Source organism: Chenopodium album, chromosome 5 (genome assembly GCF_948465745.1).
Source record: "Chenopodium album chromosome 5, dcCheAlbu1.1, whole genome shotgun sequence".
Taxonomy (NCBI): Eukaryota; Viridiplantae; Streptophyta; class Magnoliopsida; order Caryophyllales; family Amaranthaceae; genus Chenopodium; species Chenopodium album.
This window is the reverse complement of record NC_137838.1, coordinates 77732109-77748963: the sequence shown is the minus strand read 5'-3', so window position 1 is coordinate 77748963 and position 16855 is coordinate 77732109. Positions and strand designations below refer to the sequence as shown.

General features: G+C 34.0%; 2 protein-coding genes across 2 annotated transcripts; one reads left to right on the top strand and one right to left on the bottom strand.

Annotated features, from left to right (window-relative positions):
• Window positions 1-403: 403 nt before the first annotated feature.
• Window positions 404-9095, bottom strand: LOC145632390 (vacuolar protein sorting-associated protein 45 homolog). Its single transcript, XM_081684755.1, has 13 exons — window positions 8843-9095; window positions 6298-6499; window positions 6063-6142; window positions 5212-5439; window positions 4855-4974; window positions 4674-4754; window positions 4452-4593; window positions 4135-4313; window positions 2983-3138; window positions 2510-2617; window positions 2315-2436; window positions 1694-1825; window positions 404-960 (listed from the first exon to the last, which is right to left on the bottom strand). The coding sequence occupies exons 1-13, from the start codon at window positions 8930-8932 to the stop codon at window positions 900-902; spliced, it is 1701 nt and encodes a 566-aa protein (XP_081540881.1). The 5' UTR covers window positions 8933-9095; the 3' UTR covers window positions 404-899.
• Window positions 9096-12544: 3449 nt separating this feature from the next.
• Window positions 12545-15960, top strand: LOC145632389 (uncharacterized). Its single transcript, XM_081684754.1, has 5 exons — window positions 12545-12759; window positions 12850-13237; window positions 14621-14828; window positions 14978-15478; window positions 15580-15960. The coding sequence occupies exons 1-5, from the start codon at window positions 12595-12597 to the stop codon at window positions 15662-15664; spliced, it is 1347 nt and encodes a 448-aa protein (XP_081540880.1). The 5' UTR covers window positions 12545-12594; the 3' UTR covers window positions 15665-15960.
• The last annotated feature ends 895 nt before the right edge of the window (window positions 15961-16855 follow it).

The window sequence follows — 16855 nt, the reverse complement described above, 5'->3', positions numbered from 1 at the left end:
TTATTGTGTCTATACGAGTTGAAATATGAAATGGATTTTTTTGGGTTAGATCGGGTCGCATCAATCGAGTAAGTTTTTGACATTTCTTAGTAATGATTTAACACTCTGTATTACACTTTGGCTAACCATGCAAGACCAAACACAACTTTGACTAAAAAATTGATATTATGAAAGTATATATTATGACAAAACAACAATGTATTATACATTTATACACAATAATATTTGCATTTTATATACTAGTATTACTTCGTAATAATAATAAACAAGTTAAAGTCATTATGTAAATAGTGAAAAAAATCAAAGAGGTAACACTTTAAACACGAAGGTAGTATGTTAAATTCATTCTATTTCTCTAATTTAATTTGAACTTAGGTGAACAAGATATGGATATGGTCTAAGGACATCTCAAGATGAACAAGTTAGATAAAACCTGAATTCATACATAAAATCTACAAATGACATATAAGATTTTATAAAGCTCTCAAACATTGATGTACAAGGCCAGGAAACAAAAAGGCAGCCTGTCTAATTTCTACATTTGACGGTTTGGCCTCTCCTCTCCTTTATAGATACAGCTCCTCTTTCGTATCAAAGAAGTATACAAAATTTCAATCAACAAACACCCTCTACATTGTCCACTAAACAGACTAGTGTTAGCTAGCACCATCGAGATTTGATAGTCCAACAGTTTGTAACCTTGCACAACAATTGATGGGCTCATGCTCTGGATCATACACACACTTCATCAAGAATTCGGAAACTACAGCAGACATGGCTGAAGAAATGGATTACGCTGAGCTAAGCTTCCATTAAAAATTGGCCTAAAAGCATTTTTTACCCAACATGGCTTCATGCTGTCATGAATCAGTAGAGCTCCAAAGTGAGTGGTTTATGTTTCAAACTACAGTACTGTTGGACCGGATCATTCTCTGGGCATCTTCAAGGTCCTTCAAGAACCTATATTGAACCATGTGAATGAGCATTCTGCTTTTACTATGCAAAGTATAATGGCAGCAATGTAAAGCAAGGAAATCATTCTCAAACACATCATGTATGTTTGCATTAAGGGTCAAGAAAAGTTTGTTAAATGTTCCACATCCCGATCCTAATGATTGACTAATGATCCCTCCGTTCAAGATAAGGCCACATTTCTATTTTAGGACTACCCAAAATTATAGGCCACATTGCAACTTGGATCACCCCAAACTAAACAAATAAAAGAGACCACTTTTGGTTAGATTTTGAACTTCCCATATTGCCCTAAAAAGACTACATTGTCACGGTGGATGTAGAAACTGTAGAATGGAAGTGGTAAATTTTTTACACCATGCCAATGACTCCAAGGAGTTCAACAGCGGTAGCTATTTAAACTTCAAGACGGAACAAAAATTTCATGTTCCTTCTCTCTTAGTCTCTTACCCCCTTCAATTTTACTCTCATGGGAGAAAAGAGGAGTTGGTTGCAGGGAAAATTTATCTATAGTTAAAAAAAAGATTTTCAGGCACAGTGACTTTATGAAGATAAAAAAAACTTCCTCTCCACTTTCCAGCATCCTCTCCATATCCCCCCTTACTTATAACAATATGTAGAGTAAAGAGATTACAATTCCTAACATCTATATGAACTTGTACAGAGCTCCCCAATCAAAATCTTAATTTTCAAGTTGAGCATATAATGACAAGCAAAATACCTTTTAGAGTTGAGAATTGTTGTGCCTCCGAGTATAAAGCGAATCCCAGAATTGGTGGAATTAAACAGGGAAACAGAGCGTGATTCCTCATACGTAGTCCCTCCAACAATAAATATGACTACGTCTTGTGGTCTGCACAGAGCAAATTAATTTCCATTCAGTTGGAGGCAAAGTCAGTTAAAAATTATGATGTGTCCAACAAACATGTCAGTCAAAATATGTCTTGTTCACAATATATAAATCACATTATCACAACATAACATTTGTGCATACTATATCTATCGTCATTGCCCTTTGGACACTAGACTGACAAATTCAGATGTGGCATAAGTATATGGTATATTGGTATGGCACCAGCTAAGCATGTTAAATCTCATCTTTAAGATCCTAAAACAAAATAGCAAAAAGTTTCATTTACTTAATCATCCATCTAAACACGTCTAAGGACATGCAACAAATGACATAGTATCCTGTAGTTCTAATTCCCCTGAACACTAAATTTTAAGCAATTTAATGCACAGTTCCACAGAATGCTGAGCATTAGTCAGCAACTACAAATTTGATTGAAAGTTCATTATGTAATTAACCTTAAATACAACATTTCATTTCCATATCTTTTACCTTCCTGGCTGGAAGTGATTTCCAACATATGGATAGTCAATATCCCTCAATCGCCCCTTAGAAATGCTTTCCATTGTCTGGGTCAGAAGAGGTTGATGTTGGGTATATACGTTCTCAACACCCTACAAGATTGTAATTCATAGGTTAATCTCAAGCTATTTGAAACTAACATTGTTTCTAACAAATGTCACAAACCTTCAGTCCACGGGCCATGTTACGAGCAATATTCAATAGATCTCGATTCCCAAACAGGTCCCCAGTACGCTTATCAACACCAGCTTGCTTCAAAAGAAACTGTACCAGCTGTCACCTCGAAGAATTGAGAAACAAGTACCAGTTAGATTGACATACCTCAGAATAAGAACTACCGTCATTAAGCTTTCAACCAGGGAAAAGAATGAAAGAAAATCTTATGTACAGAGTGATGAGAAAAGCATCCACTGATGATATGCAAATACATTAATAAATTGGTGATGTTGGACTTCATGCAGTGAAGACTGAATGAAGTTCAAGTTCTTCAATTAATTGACAATACTAAAAGGAGAAATCTACACTGGTGGAGTAGAAATTATATTTCAAAGAGCAAATCAGAAAAACTTAGCAGATGCACACAATCAAGTAAGTTGTAACACAAAAAATTCAGAGTCAACGACAATTAGCTGCATTACCCCAGGCTTGTACTTTGCAGATTTGGAGGCAAGCTTGTTGAAAAGTTGCATCAGCTGGACAGGACTTTCCTTTTCATAACGCAAAGCATACAACATTACCAGCCTTAAACGATCAATATCAGAGACATTTTCATTGTTGAGAAGAGTTGTCACAGCCTACAGAGCACAGGAATGCATTAGATAACGTCATATGCATACCAGACATTTCAATACTAAACACATGGTCAATGTCATCATTCCTAATTATCAGGCAATTTTGAATAGGCATTGCAAACACACAGCAAGCTCATTTTTGAAATATTTATCACGACGAACAGATATGCAGTTAGACAAACAGCCACATAGATAACAAGCATGCCATACTACAAACTAGGACATAAATCACTCTTAAATGAACAAAAATATCTGAGAAACCACCTTGTACATATCAGCAGTAAATTACGGGAACAAATCAATGTTTAGTATCAGTATCAGCCATCCAAGCAATTATGATTAACCATTGACCCTATGATCAACAATTCAACATAATAAAATAAAAACCAATATAGCCATCAAGTAAAATTGAGGAGAAGGGAAAAAAAAAAAGATGAAAAAGTTCTTCACAGGATTACAGGAGAGTTATAACAAATAAATGAAGAAAAGGTCTAATTATCTATAACTTGAAAAATTTAATAATTTTAACAAAACGACCGTTATGTACACATACAAAGCCAAATACATATACGAAAATCAATCAATTTAAAATTGGCCACCAAAACAGGGGAAAAATTTTGTATCAATATTGAAATGAGGCTGAACTGTGCATTTCAACATATACAATAGGTTCCCTTGAGAGTACATCAATGACAGTAGTGTACATATGTAGATGTGGGTCTGAAGTCTGAACAATAGAAGGCTCTTGACGTCCAAACAAGTTCACTTGTGTAGCCTATAGATAGGTGGTACTTTTGTACCACAAAGCTATTAAGGTGTATAGGCGTATAGCCGTATAGCATCATCTTTAAAATTCACCTTACAAGAGAACCATTTAAGTATCTCCTACTATAGAAGTATCATCAGCAATTGACTAAAGAATCTGAGCATAGAAGGGAAAAAAAAAAAAAAAATATATATATATATATATATATAAAGGATAATTGAATGTTTCACAACCTCAAACGCTGCCCCTTGTCCACCATTGCAAGCCAACTCTTGTTCTGTTTGAGACACTAACATAAGCTTTCTCTCCTCAACTATCTTGCTCATTTCTGTTACCAGTGTGACATGCTTAGAAACATTCCCCTGCTTTCTTCTGTATTCAGGGTAATTATCAACAAATTTGGCCATGTCCTCTGCAAACCACAAAAGTACATGTATGACATAGCTGATTAGTGAGTGTCCAGGAAGCAATGGAGTATAAATAAGAACTGCAGGTCTGCAGCATAAAGGAATGAGATAGCTAGGTATCAGCACTTATTTCTTGTACCCACCAATTGTCTGTATCTTCTGATTACTCTTTGCAATCTGTTGGAAATCATCCACCATTCTCTTGATATTCATTCCAATGTCTCCAAAATTCTCATACATGTTGGCTTTGAAGAATGAATCTTGCTCTGAAGATAACACAACCTCCTGAAAAAGAAAATTGAGTACTTGAGTTCACACTCAATGCACTCACAATAGTAAAAGGAGTATCTAAACACTAAACTCACCTGCTGATCTTTAGGAACCTTTCCAAAAGTTCTCAAATCAACCTTGTTATCTTGGATGCCTATCAATTCATGAACCATTGCCTGTAGAAAGCATCGTATAGATGAGCAACTAGCCAGAACTATATAAACAAGCAATGTACAATGTAATTATATAAGCACAGCTGCAATTCCTGCAAAGTACCTGATAAGTCCATTGATTTAGCAATGGAGTAACTGCATCCTCCCTTCTATCCAGCACAAGCAACAATGTTTCTGATCTCCGAAAATCAAAGAGACCACTCTCTTGCTGATACATCAATTTCTGTAATGCAAAATTACAAATTTGACTACTGATAAACTAACCCTAATGTAAAAACAATAAAGGCATGCGTAATTTCAGGAAGATAAGGTTAGTTATAAACTAATGCAAACCACCAAGTTTTTAAATCAAAACAATTAATTAGCATCTTAAGGATAAGTCAACCTATCAGTGATCATTTTCCCGTATCTGTAAAATTTCTAAGGTTTTATATTTTACAGGATAATGTGCAGAACTTACGGCAGTATCCTGAGCTATTCTTTTTGCAATATCAGATGTTCTTTGGTATCTGATTATAGGTCGACGTTTTAGTGCTAGAAAAACAGCCGATATGCCATCAACAATTCTATCACAATAGTGTTGCAAATTTGAAGGATCCATAGCCACTGGAAGCATGTAGAGGTGATTTGAAGAAATGTTGAGACTGAAATGACAAGGATCACCAGCAACAAAGTCTGCGTAAAATTCCTGCAGCATACAGTCGGAACAAAACATCAGCTTCCCATAAAACCATGAAATATATAAAGTTAATGAACGATGAAGATATAGCAACTTCAAAATAACTTCAAGCTTCTCTGATAAAACCTTAGGAAGGAGATAAATTATGATCCCAGTGTTAAGCAAAAGGCTGTAATCATGTCAGATAACAACTTTCTGGTAATTTTTACTATAAGTTCGGTCCAGACATTCCACATTACTCATTAATTAAATGATACAGCCACAAAAAGGCATAAAGGAAATCTCAAGAAAATGCAGAGGGACTAAAGTGAATTTTACTCTTCTACACCAAAACTCAATTCATTTTGATTGAGCTAAGATGACAAATAGAGCTCAAACATATAGACCATGTTTAAAAGACATGAAAGAGCCCGTCCCCTCGCCCCCAACCCAAAAAAAAAATTAAAAAAAAAAATTAAAGAGGTGAGGCCTAACAAGCAAAGTATGTATATAGGCCTTGACAGTAACATACAGACTATAGATCTAAAGTTGATGATCATAGCTTTTTTAGTAAATTAAATTAAGTTAGTATTTTTCACAATAATAGGTTAATAGTAAGATTTTGACAATACTAATTCCTTTGCATTTTATACCTGAACTTGCAGCACAGCTTCATGTTCGTCTGAATCTGCTAATATGTGAATCTGAGTGTCATTCAATATGTTGGAAAAAACTGAAAAATCAGCACAATTTACAATTAATGCTCAATTCCATACTCAAAAAGTCAATATACAGCTCCAAGTAAACTATTGAGTTTTACTTCAAATGAGACTCCAAGAAGAAATAGGTGAATTCAAGCAAATAGTGAAATTCAAAATTGTAACCTACAAAGGTGACACTCTCCAAATCTAGGGCTAGCAAGCTGACGCTTCAAGTGCTGGATGTTTTCTGATGTGGGTCTAAGGAAGTACACAGCTTTAAGATGAGACATGGGTTCCTTTGACATTGAGATGGAGTCTATCAATTCCACCAAAAACACTTCCTTCTTCAGTAGATCAGACTGACTATAGACGACACTTACGATACTAACCTGAAAAAAGATTTTACATAATAGCTGTCAGTACTCAGTTATTAACGATATCAAACCATTTCTTTAAAACTTTTGAAACTGTGGTATCCTAGAATGCACCAGAGTGTTTGACATAGAAACAGAGTCTCAGGCACATAGTAAATACGACAAAATTCGCTGCAACAGCTTTATAATGTCAAGGAAACAAAAGCATCGTATTCTGGGGTGTTTAAGTAATGACAGGCTTGCCAGTAGATCTTACTTTGAAATAGGACTCTGCGTAAGTGATCTTTCTATCTACTACTTTCTAAAATTATCGTCTCATCAATGACTCAATGAAGCCAACCCATCACGTGCAAAGTAATAGAAGGTCCCCTTAACATTGGCATAAAGGAATTAGGATCTGGTGAGAACCATAGCCTAAAATAAGAACAAAGAACCGGGAACTTAGATCAGCATAATCCGATCCAAGATCTTTCTAGCTACTAGAAGCGGGCACAGTGATAAAGCTTCGGTCCAAGACTTTTTTTGGAAAGGTAATCAGACAAGATAGCCATATAGGTCCTTCTTGTGTCATTGATAACATTTACGTAATTCCATTTACTCTGTGTCATTGATAGCCAGATAGGTGCTTCTTGTGTATTTTCTCAAACTAATTCCATTTTTTTCTTTTTCTTTTTTGTAATAATTATTAAATCAGTTTAATATAGTTATGAGTCAATTTGATTTACTTTTACTATCTTCTTCTCAGCTTTTGGAAACAATGAATGAAAACTTATCTAAAACAGATTTTTACCAAAAGAGGTTTAAAAGTTTAATTTGATGCTACTATTTGATTATTATTAGGGTAGCAAAAGTTTTTTTTTTTTTTTTTTTTTTTTTTTTTTTTTTTTTTAATTTAAAACAAGTATATATTGCAATTTACTTTAGTGTTTTCCTGCTTTACTTTTGATGGATAAGATTGGTTCTCAGTTCTCATTTCAGTCTTAATGTCTACTTCCTATAAAGCATGTGGTTCCAGATGAATTATGTGTTCAAGAAAAAAGCTTCACAATGCAAAAGACTTTTTGAAAAAAAAAAATCTATATAATTGATGTCATTAATAAGTGACAGCCAGATCTAATACCAACAGAGTCCTTGTAGCATACGGACATTTAAATGATTTTAATACAAAGTACTCCATAAGTCACAACGAACATATATATTGAAGGATAAGTAAATTGAAAACTTTTGTTGTTGTCCTTGTTGATCACCTTCGTAGACCTTTAGCCTGTTCTCATCATCTTATTAATTTTTTTTACTTAATGTACTTGACCTTGGGGTTTTTGGGATTCAAAAAGGGCTGAATTAGTATTTTTCAAGCCCATAATTAGACTTCATCATCACTGTTCTCTAAAGTAATCTAATATTGTCTATAATATCCCGTATATAACTTATGGTATCATATTGAGACCCCCAAGACTAAGATGAAGATGTTTCTTGATGAGATCATATTAAAATTTAAAATTACATCTTCTCTACAACATCCTAAACTACCTCCATTTTAATTCAGATCATCCTAATGTAAATCATGATGAGTAGTTGACAAGGAGGTGAGCACAATTGCATGTTACAGGGGCTTCTATTAATGGTAGTTCAGGTTAAGATAGTTCATCTTGGAGGTAGAGATCCAATGTCACACGTGGAAGGTTTTACGCTGACCTAGTGAAACATCGAGTTTATAGGCTATTAAATTTTCCTTTCTTCCAGCTATCCACTCAAAACTAATTGAAACCAAACAAATTAAACGACCTCACATCAAAGAAACTTCAATCCTATTGAGCCGTGACCAGATTCCAAATCAATGACAAGAACTATAACAGCACAACATTTGATTGATCAATAACTTTCACACTTAACAAACCCTAAAAAAACATAATTTTGCCAGCATAACAAAGCACATTTGGGATTTGGGAAATTACTTTGCGGAAATTTAGAATTATAAATTATAATTCTAGCTCACCACTAACAAAAAAAACTAGGGTAATAGGTCAATTCAGTTCAAAAAAGAACATCACTAATCAAAATTATCATCAAATCAACCTTGTTTTACCCCTAAATTATCATTGCAAAACCCGGCATTCGAATTCAGAATAACTTATAACTATAATTCTAGCTCATCACAAACAGAATACAGAGATTCCCACATTTTACAATCCCATGATCCAAATTAATAATCAAATCAACCATATTCTTCTCCTTTAAAATCATCATTTGAAACCCAATTTTCTCGTCAATCAATCAAATGAAAAGAATCCCAACTAGAATAAATTAAAATTCAAGAACCCTAAAATTAAAAGGGAGAAGATGAAAAATTAGAAGTACCGTAGAAGAATCGAGTATAAGAACTTTCATGCCGGAGATATCTTGTATCATACGATTGATGTAATCACGAACTGCTGTAACTAAGACCATCTTTGTCTTCCTTGATTTCGGGTAGATCTGTATTTCTGATCAATTGCTTCCTTTTCTGGAGAAAAATGGTGGGATTGATTCCCAGAAAATTGGCAAAGTTGAGTGGAAATTGCAAGCTTCAACAATGGAAGTCGACAATGATCTCCTGCGATGTTGTTACTCGTAAGGAATGAAGGGTATAATTGTAATTTTTTCAGTGTTACAAAAAAAAAAACAGAAAGATTATTCTTTAAGAAAAATAAGCGATTTCCAGTTATACCGGACACGTAGGATTAGTGTAGGGTTGTAAAATTCGAGGCGGTTCATTTATTAAAACCACTAATGCCATTAGCGGTTTATACTTAAAATACTCAGTAACTTATTAGGCTTAATGTTTAGGTTCTTCAAATAGAACCGCTAATGGTATTAGAGGTTCTTCAAATAGAACCGCTAATACCATTACAGGTTCTATTTAAAGATCCTCTAACCATTATAGGTTCTTCAAATAGAACCGCTAATGGTATTAGAGGTTCTTCAAATAGAACCGCTAATACCATTAGAGGTTTTATTTAAAGATCGTCTAACCATTACAGGTTCTTCAAATAGAACCGCTAATGGTATTAGAGGTTCTTCAAATAGAACCGCTAATACCATTAGAGATTCTATTTAAAGAACCTCTTAACATTACAAGTTCTTCAAATAGAACCGCTAATGGTATTAGAGATTCTATTTGAAGAACCTCTAATACCATTAGCGGTTCTAATTTGTGTAGAACCGCAATCTTTATTAGCGGTTTATTAATAGCCAAAAATCCGAGCCTACGTGGACGGTATAGTGGGAAATATTTTTTTAAAGCAACGTACACACGGAATTATTTTTTATTTTAGCATGATTTACGGAAATCGCTCAAGAAAAATTATTCACTACAAATAATTCCATTCAATTAAATAGCTTAAAAGTATTAACCTCCATTATCTTTCTCTAATTTTTTAATAATCCAATTAGTGAGTAAATCGGGCGTTGCCCGAGTTGTTATTGTTGTAGACGTGCAATCGATAAAGTTTTTTAAAGATATTTTTTTAACATTTTAATTGTCATTGTTAAGCTAAAATTGTGTGTGTGTGTGTTTTTTTTTTTAAGTATATATTTCTTTAATTAAACCTTGTGGTTTGCACTTATATATATATACTAGTTTTATCCCCGTGCAAATGCACGGATTTATAATAATAAGACTTGAAAATAAAAATTAATTAATTAATTAATAAAATTCAATTAAAATGGAGTTAGTTTAAATGAAATGGCTTATATGTAACATTTTTTATTTTTGAATTTGAATTCATATCATGTCTATCCTTAAAATTCTCATGTTAGATACATTATTTATATTTTATAAATTATTGTAAGTTTTTTTTCATTAAAATTTTTTTATCATGTTATTTTTTAAGGGAAAAAAAGAAATTTAAAAAAAAAGCTAAAAAATATTTGGGCGGGAAAATTTTTGTTGTGAATGTGACATGTGTACTTAAGGGATAACTCTGGTGATTACTTTAGTATATAGTATATATATATATATATATATATATATATATATATATATATATATATATATATATATATATATATATATATATATATATATATATATATAATATTTTAATAACATAGTTGATAATTAGATGGTGAAATGGTTATTCTTCTTATAAGAGGTTGACGATTCGATACTCTTTATCCTTATGTTCCTTTTTAGAAACCTCCTTCAATATATCTTATAAATAATTACCACCCAAATAGTAGGCCCTTTTTTTAAAATTTACCACCCCTTTAATTAAAAAATTACTCTTCCCATATTTTTCAAAATGGGTTTTTTGTCTGTGGGCCCCACCTAATGGCTACTAACCACTATTTTGACTGATTTTCCCCCTCTCCCGATTTTTCTCTTTAAAACAGCTCTTCCAACTTCAATTTACATTTTCTTCACCAAATTCCACTATAATTGGAGTAATTAGGTAGAATTGAGGATTTTATGAAATTAGGATTCATGCTTCAATTGAATTAGGGGTTTTCTTAAATCAGGGGGTTTTTTGAAATTAGTTTTTACTTCAATTAAATTGGGGGTTGCTATGAAATAAGGGTTCCTTACTCTGTCTACTTTGCTTGAAGTGTTTCCGTTGAGTGCGGCTCCTTCGTCTGCCTCCCATGGTGGTTTCAGGTAAGAAGGAGGACAGAAAAAGTGAAGCAAGAAAATGAAGAAGAGAGGTTTTGCGGTGATGCAATGGAAATGGAGGTGGGCTCACAAACGGAAAATCCACTGGAATTTTAAAAAAGGGGGAAATTTGAGTAATATTTTAATTTAAGGGGTGATGAAATAGAGTTAAGCACAAATTCAGGTACTCAATTCTTCCTTTTTTCACCGTTTAGGTAATTAATTTTTTTTTACTTTGCTTTTGGGTATTGAGTTAAGAATTCCGGCCAAAAAAATAAATCAGCCTAAGAATTCAGTACCTTTGGTTAAAGAATTCAGTACCTTGGTTAAGAGAAAGTGGGCCCCACCCGATTAAAAAAATTCGTGGGTCACCCTTAATTTTTTTTCCTTTCTTATTCTTTATTACCCCTTTTTGCTCCCTTTATTCTTTCCTTTTCTGGAAATTCTGCCGCGTCATTGTTGAAAAACACGAGCAAGCTTGGGCTTGATTATGGGGAAAACGACACCAAAAGCCGCCATTTTTTTGAGCTAAGCTCAATTACTCATGGATTATGTTGATATTTTGATATAAATTTTGAATTTTTTGCCCATTTCTTGATGTTATTTGCGATCTAGGGTTTTCGATTTTTTGGGGTTTTTTTGGACAAATTGATGATGTCGATTTCTTGTGTTTTTTTTTTGTTAAATTTGTTGCTTTGTTGTTGTTTGTTGTTGGATTAAGCTAGCAGCAGTAGGGGAAGAACCTAGCAACAGCTTCTGTTTTTGTTTTTTTTTTTTTTAATTTTTTATTTCTAAAAAATCTGGGAAAACCTTGTTGAAGAATTTGTGCCTACATGGTGAATGAACCTGTTTTGATGATATTTGTTGCTGGTGTACTGCTACAGCTTCTGCGTTGCTGTTTTTGTTTTGTTTTTTTTTTATTTTTTTTTATTGAAATTGAATCAGGGAAAATCGTTTTGGATGAATTTTGTTAAGAAAACATGGTGTGCTGCTAGTGTTTTGCAGGTGTTTTCATGGCATTTTTTGGCCAAGTTCATTCCCCTTTAAATAGAGTAATAACGGCTAATTTATGAGTCAAAGTTAAGAATTTTTTTTTTTAAATATTAATTTTTTAATTAGGTATGGTTAGTGGTGAGTTAGTTCACCTGAAAATCACTTTGAGTACCCCAAAAACAAAGCAAAAAAAATTGAGTATCTAAAAGGTGAAAAAAAAGGAAGAATTGAGTACATAATTGTACTCTTAACTCGATAAAATAAGATAAAAAATTAACAAGTGGTAATTTCAAAATATGTGTACCGGTGGTAATTTACAAATTTTCAAAAAAAAAAAAAAAAAAAAAAATTACAAAAAGACTTTTACTTTTTTTTCCCTTCCCTTTCACAAGTGTAGAGTTGCGCAATCTTGTAGATAGAGCACAGAACAAGCATAGTAGAGTAGAGTAGTACTATCACCCACCCATTCAACGCCTAATCCTCGACGATGCAGGCTGTAGGAAAGCTTCCGCCGCCGTCAGCGCCGCCGCTTCTTCTGAAGAAACCCACCAACTTCTTCTCTCTCCTCTTCCAACATCAAACTGCTAACCTCCCTCTTTTTCCAGAATCACTCCCCAATTACTCTTCATTATCATTATCTTCCTCATTTTCGGTTAGTACTGAACTTCCCCATTTTGTTTATATGTTTAATTGAACGAATTTGGAAATTGCCCTTTTTAATTTTTCTGCATTTTATTATCAGGGTCGAACTGGGTTTTGCTTATTTGCCCAAAATAAGGAAAAAAATCCAAACTTGGATGCTACCCAATTGGTGGAGAATGATGGAGAAATTGAAGATGAAGATGGGTTTGATTTTGATGAGGATGATGTTTTTGATGATGAGGAAGAAGAAGAGGATGAATTTGATGATGATGATGAATTGATGGTTACTTATGACAAGATGAATGAATGGCTTGAGAATAGACCAAGAGGGTTTGGTGAAGGGAAAGTGTATGATACTTCAGTTGAAGATAAGTTACTAGAAGAAATTGAGCAAAGTTTCAAAGCTCAGTTATCTAACATTACCAAGCTTAAGAATGAGGGCAAGAAGCCTAAACCCAAGAATGACCCCCCGGAGGTGTTGTTCAATGGTGTGTGTAATCTCTCTCATCTTTGGTTGTTTATTGTTTTGCTCGGTTTTCGTTTATTGTTCTGATTTTTGGTAGCCTTAATTAGCAAGAATGAACCATGGTTAACCCATAATTGGATGTGGAATTAGGCATAATTGTTCCTTAATTGATCCATAAATGACCATTTCCTTGAATGAAGTCCTTTAGTGTTATATTTTTTGCAATTTATAGAATGAACTTATGTTTGTAGTTTATGGATTTAGGAAATGTACCATACCAAGATGTAGAAATTGGATGCTTGAATTTGTTAGAAATAAAATTGGTTAAAAATATTTTGTTGGTTTTGAATTTGTTTAGCTTTTCAGTTACAATATACATATATGTGTTTAATGGACGACATGATAATAAAGAGATAAAGAACACATGTTGAGGAGGATGTGAGAGGGTACAATTTAAAATCGGATGTAGGATGGACACCGTGATTTGTTTGTAATAGATGACTAGATGCCCCTTTTATGATGCAAATATGCCTGGTTAGTTGTATGCATTTGTCCTTTATCTTAGGTGGTTTCAAGCAAAACTGTCTTTCGAGATTTGGAATTCAGAAAAAACTTTGACAGCTTAAGAAGGTCCAGTTTTCTTTTTGCAGTGAAATTACAGATATCAGAACCCGCGTCTTGTTGCTCATTATTAAGTCATTTGTAGCACTGCTGCTTAGTAAAATTTGCAACAGTTGAATGCCTTTCTCCCAAGAAATAAATAAAATACATTAGTTTAGTTTTTGTGACATTGGCTACTTTGATATCCGATAAAGTAATATGACTAATATCTGATACTTGTGTACTTTATACTACGTATGTCTTGTACAGTTGTACTCTTTCTCTCTAGTTTGCTGCATGGTATTTTTCAACTCTGGCAACCCAACAACTTATCCTACTCTCCTTAGGAAGTTTGATCTATCATGTTACTTGTACATTCATGCCATTGTGGTTTCTGTTGACTGTGTGATTACATCAGGAACTATAAACTTATAACTTTTAGGTCAGAGTTCAGAGATGGAATCAACTAAACATTGATTTCAAACCATTGCCTTGATGGATCATATTTTGTTTCATAGAAGGAAAATGGTAGTGTTCCACAAAAACTTGCTAAAAAACCTTTTTCTTTGTCTCTTTGTTATGTTCACTTTTTTGAAACAGATGGTTAACGTCTATAGCAGACACTTCCGAAGATGTGATGATTGAATTTAAATTCTTCATGCATATCCTTTTGCAGTTCCTAATCTGCTTAAAGTAATTTGTTGATGATATTGTCTTTGCAATGGGTTGTTATTCAATATATTTGATTAAAAGATTGAGGAATTGTGGGATTTATCATAAGATGCATTACCTGAAATGTCTACAGCTTCTGAAGGTGTTCCTGGCGGGATCCGTGTTCGTATCAGCAACCTTCCTAAGAAAAGGAATATTCACAGAGATCTAAAGTCAGCCTTTGAAGGAGTTTCTGGAATTATTAAAATATCACCGGTGAACTCTGGAAACAAAAAGACAAGGGATCCTGTCTGCAAAGGCCTTGCCTATGTGGATTTTAAGAGTCTGGCGGATGCAAACAGGTATCTGTTTTTCCTTGTCTCTGAGAGAAAGTGACCCATTTGTTTTGCAGAATTCTTTTCTGTGCCATTTTGATCACTTACGAGTTACGCCTATTCTCTGGATCATTATGTTAATATTGTGAATTAAATGGAATCTTCTATTACAACAGGTTCATTCAGATGTTCTCAGGCCAAAACATATCTTTTGGTAAGTCTGAGAAGCCTATAAAGTGTGAAATTTTGAAGCCGCTTGATGGCAGTTATGAAGGGTCATCAGATGATGGATACAACAGCACTTCTGAAGGAAACTTCCTTGCCTCGGAGGAGGAAGAAGATGAAGATGTTGATGTTGAGCAAATTGAAACAGCGTTGCAATTTAGGGAGGATGATGATTATGTGTATGAAGAATTAGTTAAAAGCATCAAGGCCCTTGACAGCCAAAATGTTTTAGGGGACTTGCTCCAATTAAGTGCTAGCGAACGCTTAAAACAAGTAGAAATGCTAGAAGCAAAATTGTTGGCACGTGCTTCGTTAAATGAAGTGAAGTCACCTAAAAAGAAGTCAGAGGTTAAAAAGAAGCCAGACAAGAAGCCTAACCAAAAGTCAGATAAGGATCCGAACCTAAAGCTAGAGAAGAAGCCAAAACAACGTATCCCAGGATCTGCAAAGAAGTAAGCTATGTTTTTTTGCATGAGCTTTGTTGGAAATGTTTGCATCAATACTGGATCTGATTGTATATCCAATTTTGACATATTGTTTATCCATAATGCAGGTTGAAAGTCAAAGAGAAGGCTAAACTTGCAGACGTTTTTGCTAGATATGGAACGAGAGGTGCCTCAGCTTCAAAAGAAAAGTAATCTGGATTATGTAAATTGTAGAATGTTGTCAAGTGTCAGTTTGTCAATGTTGGGTTATCTTTGTCTAGGGGCATTTCCTATGTTTTACCTCTATATGGAAATTTTTTGATGCTTCTGGTCTTCCTCTAATTTACTAAATATGGAATGAGAAGGCTACACTTGCAAACGTTTTTGCTAGATACGGACGAGAGGAGCCTCTGCTTCATAAGAAAATTAATCCGAATTTATGTAAATTGTAGAATGTTGTCAAATTGTCAATGTTTGGTTATCTTCATATAGGCAATTCCTATGTTTTACATCTGCTTGGAAATTCCTCTACACCTCTGATCCTCCTATAGTCCTATCCCCCAAATTACCCCCCCCCCCCAAAAAAAAGGAAGATAGGAGGACACAAGTGTTTGAATGCAGATGTCAAAAAATTAAAGTTGTCAAATTAAGCACCATTTATTGGATAGCAAGTGCAGCTTATGCACATTACTGATCCATTGACATTGGTCTTTGGTGGTTTGGTTTCTTACACATTTATTTCTAATACCATCAATCATTACCACGTACCAAATTGACTATTGTGGTCTTTTTTGTGGAAATGTAATTTGACAAAAGACTACATGAATTTATCTGATTTCTGTTGTAGAGTGGAACATACATACAGTATGTTATATTACAGGATCTGAGTCTTGGTCATGCTCAGTATTCATTCATTCAGTAGTTTCCGTTAAGATTGTTCGTCTATGAAACAGGCAGAGATTGAAAAAGATCGGAGCTGCTATTTTCGATTGAATACATTCAGAAATGAAACAATAATTATGGCAGAGATTATTTTGATTTAAGGCTTGTCTAGCCAAGATAAGCTCAATCCTGCACTGCTGCTGAGTGCTGAGTAAAGTGAAACTACAAAAGGAGCTGTCATGTCAAATGCACATATTAGTATTGAAGCAAAGCAATTCCCAAATCCACCTATCATCGCAATCACGCAGGCTGATGACCATGAAAAAGATCATTCGAAAAGTGTGAGCCAAGATGACGAGAAAATCCCAGGATTAAAGCAATGAAACATGACCATAATGTCATTGTCACATCTTATACATTTTGCTTGTAAGTTTTCAGAACTCTTCTGTGGGCCATATAGGTTGGTGAAGTTTTTGCCCCTTCAACTCTAAAATCAACTTCTCTTGCTGTAATCTACAATTT

Coding starts and splice junctions, on each gene's coding strand:
- LOC145632390 (XM_081684755.1), bottom strand. CDS start 8,932: ATGGTCTTAGTTACAGCAGTTCGTGATTACATCAATCGTATGATACAA. Junction 6,143..6,297: donor ATTTGGAGAGTGTCACCTTT/GTAGGTTACAAT, acceptor CTGATTTTTCAG/TTTTTTCCAACATATTGAAT. Junction 3,139..4,134: donor GACAAGGGGCAGCGTTTGAG/GTTGTGAAACAT, acceptor TGTGCTCTGTAG/GCTGTGACAACTCTTCTCAA.
- LOC145632389 (XM_081684754.1), top strand. CDS start 12,595: ATGCAGGCTGTAGGAAAGCTTCCGCCGCCGTCAGCGCCGCCGCTTCTT. Junction 12,760..12,849: donor CATTATCTTCCTCATTTTCG/GTTAGTACTGAA, acceptor TTTTATTATCAG/GGTCGAACTGGGTTTTGCTT. Junction 14,829..14,977: donor AGTCTGGCGGATGCAAACAG/GTATCTGTTTTT, acceptor CTATTACAACAG/GTTCATTCAGATGTTCTCAG.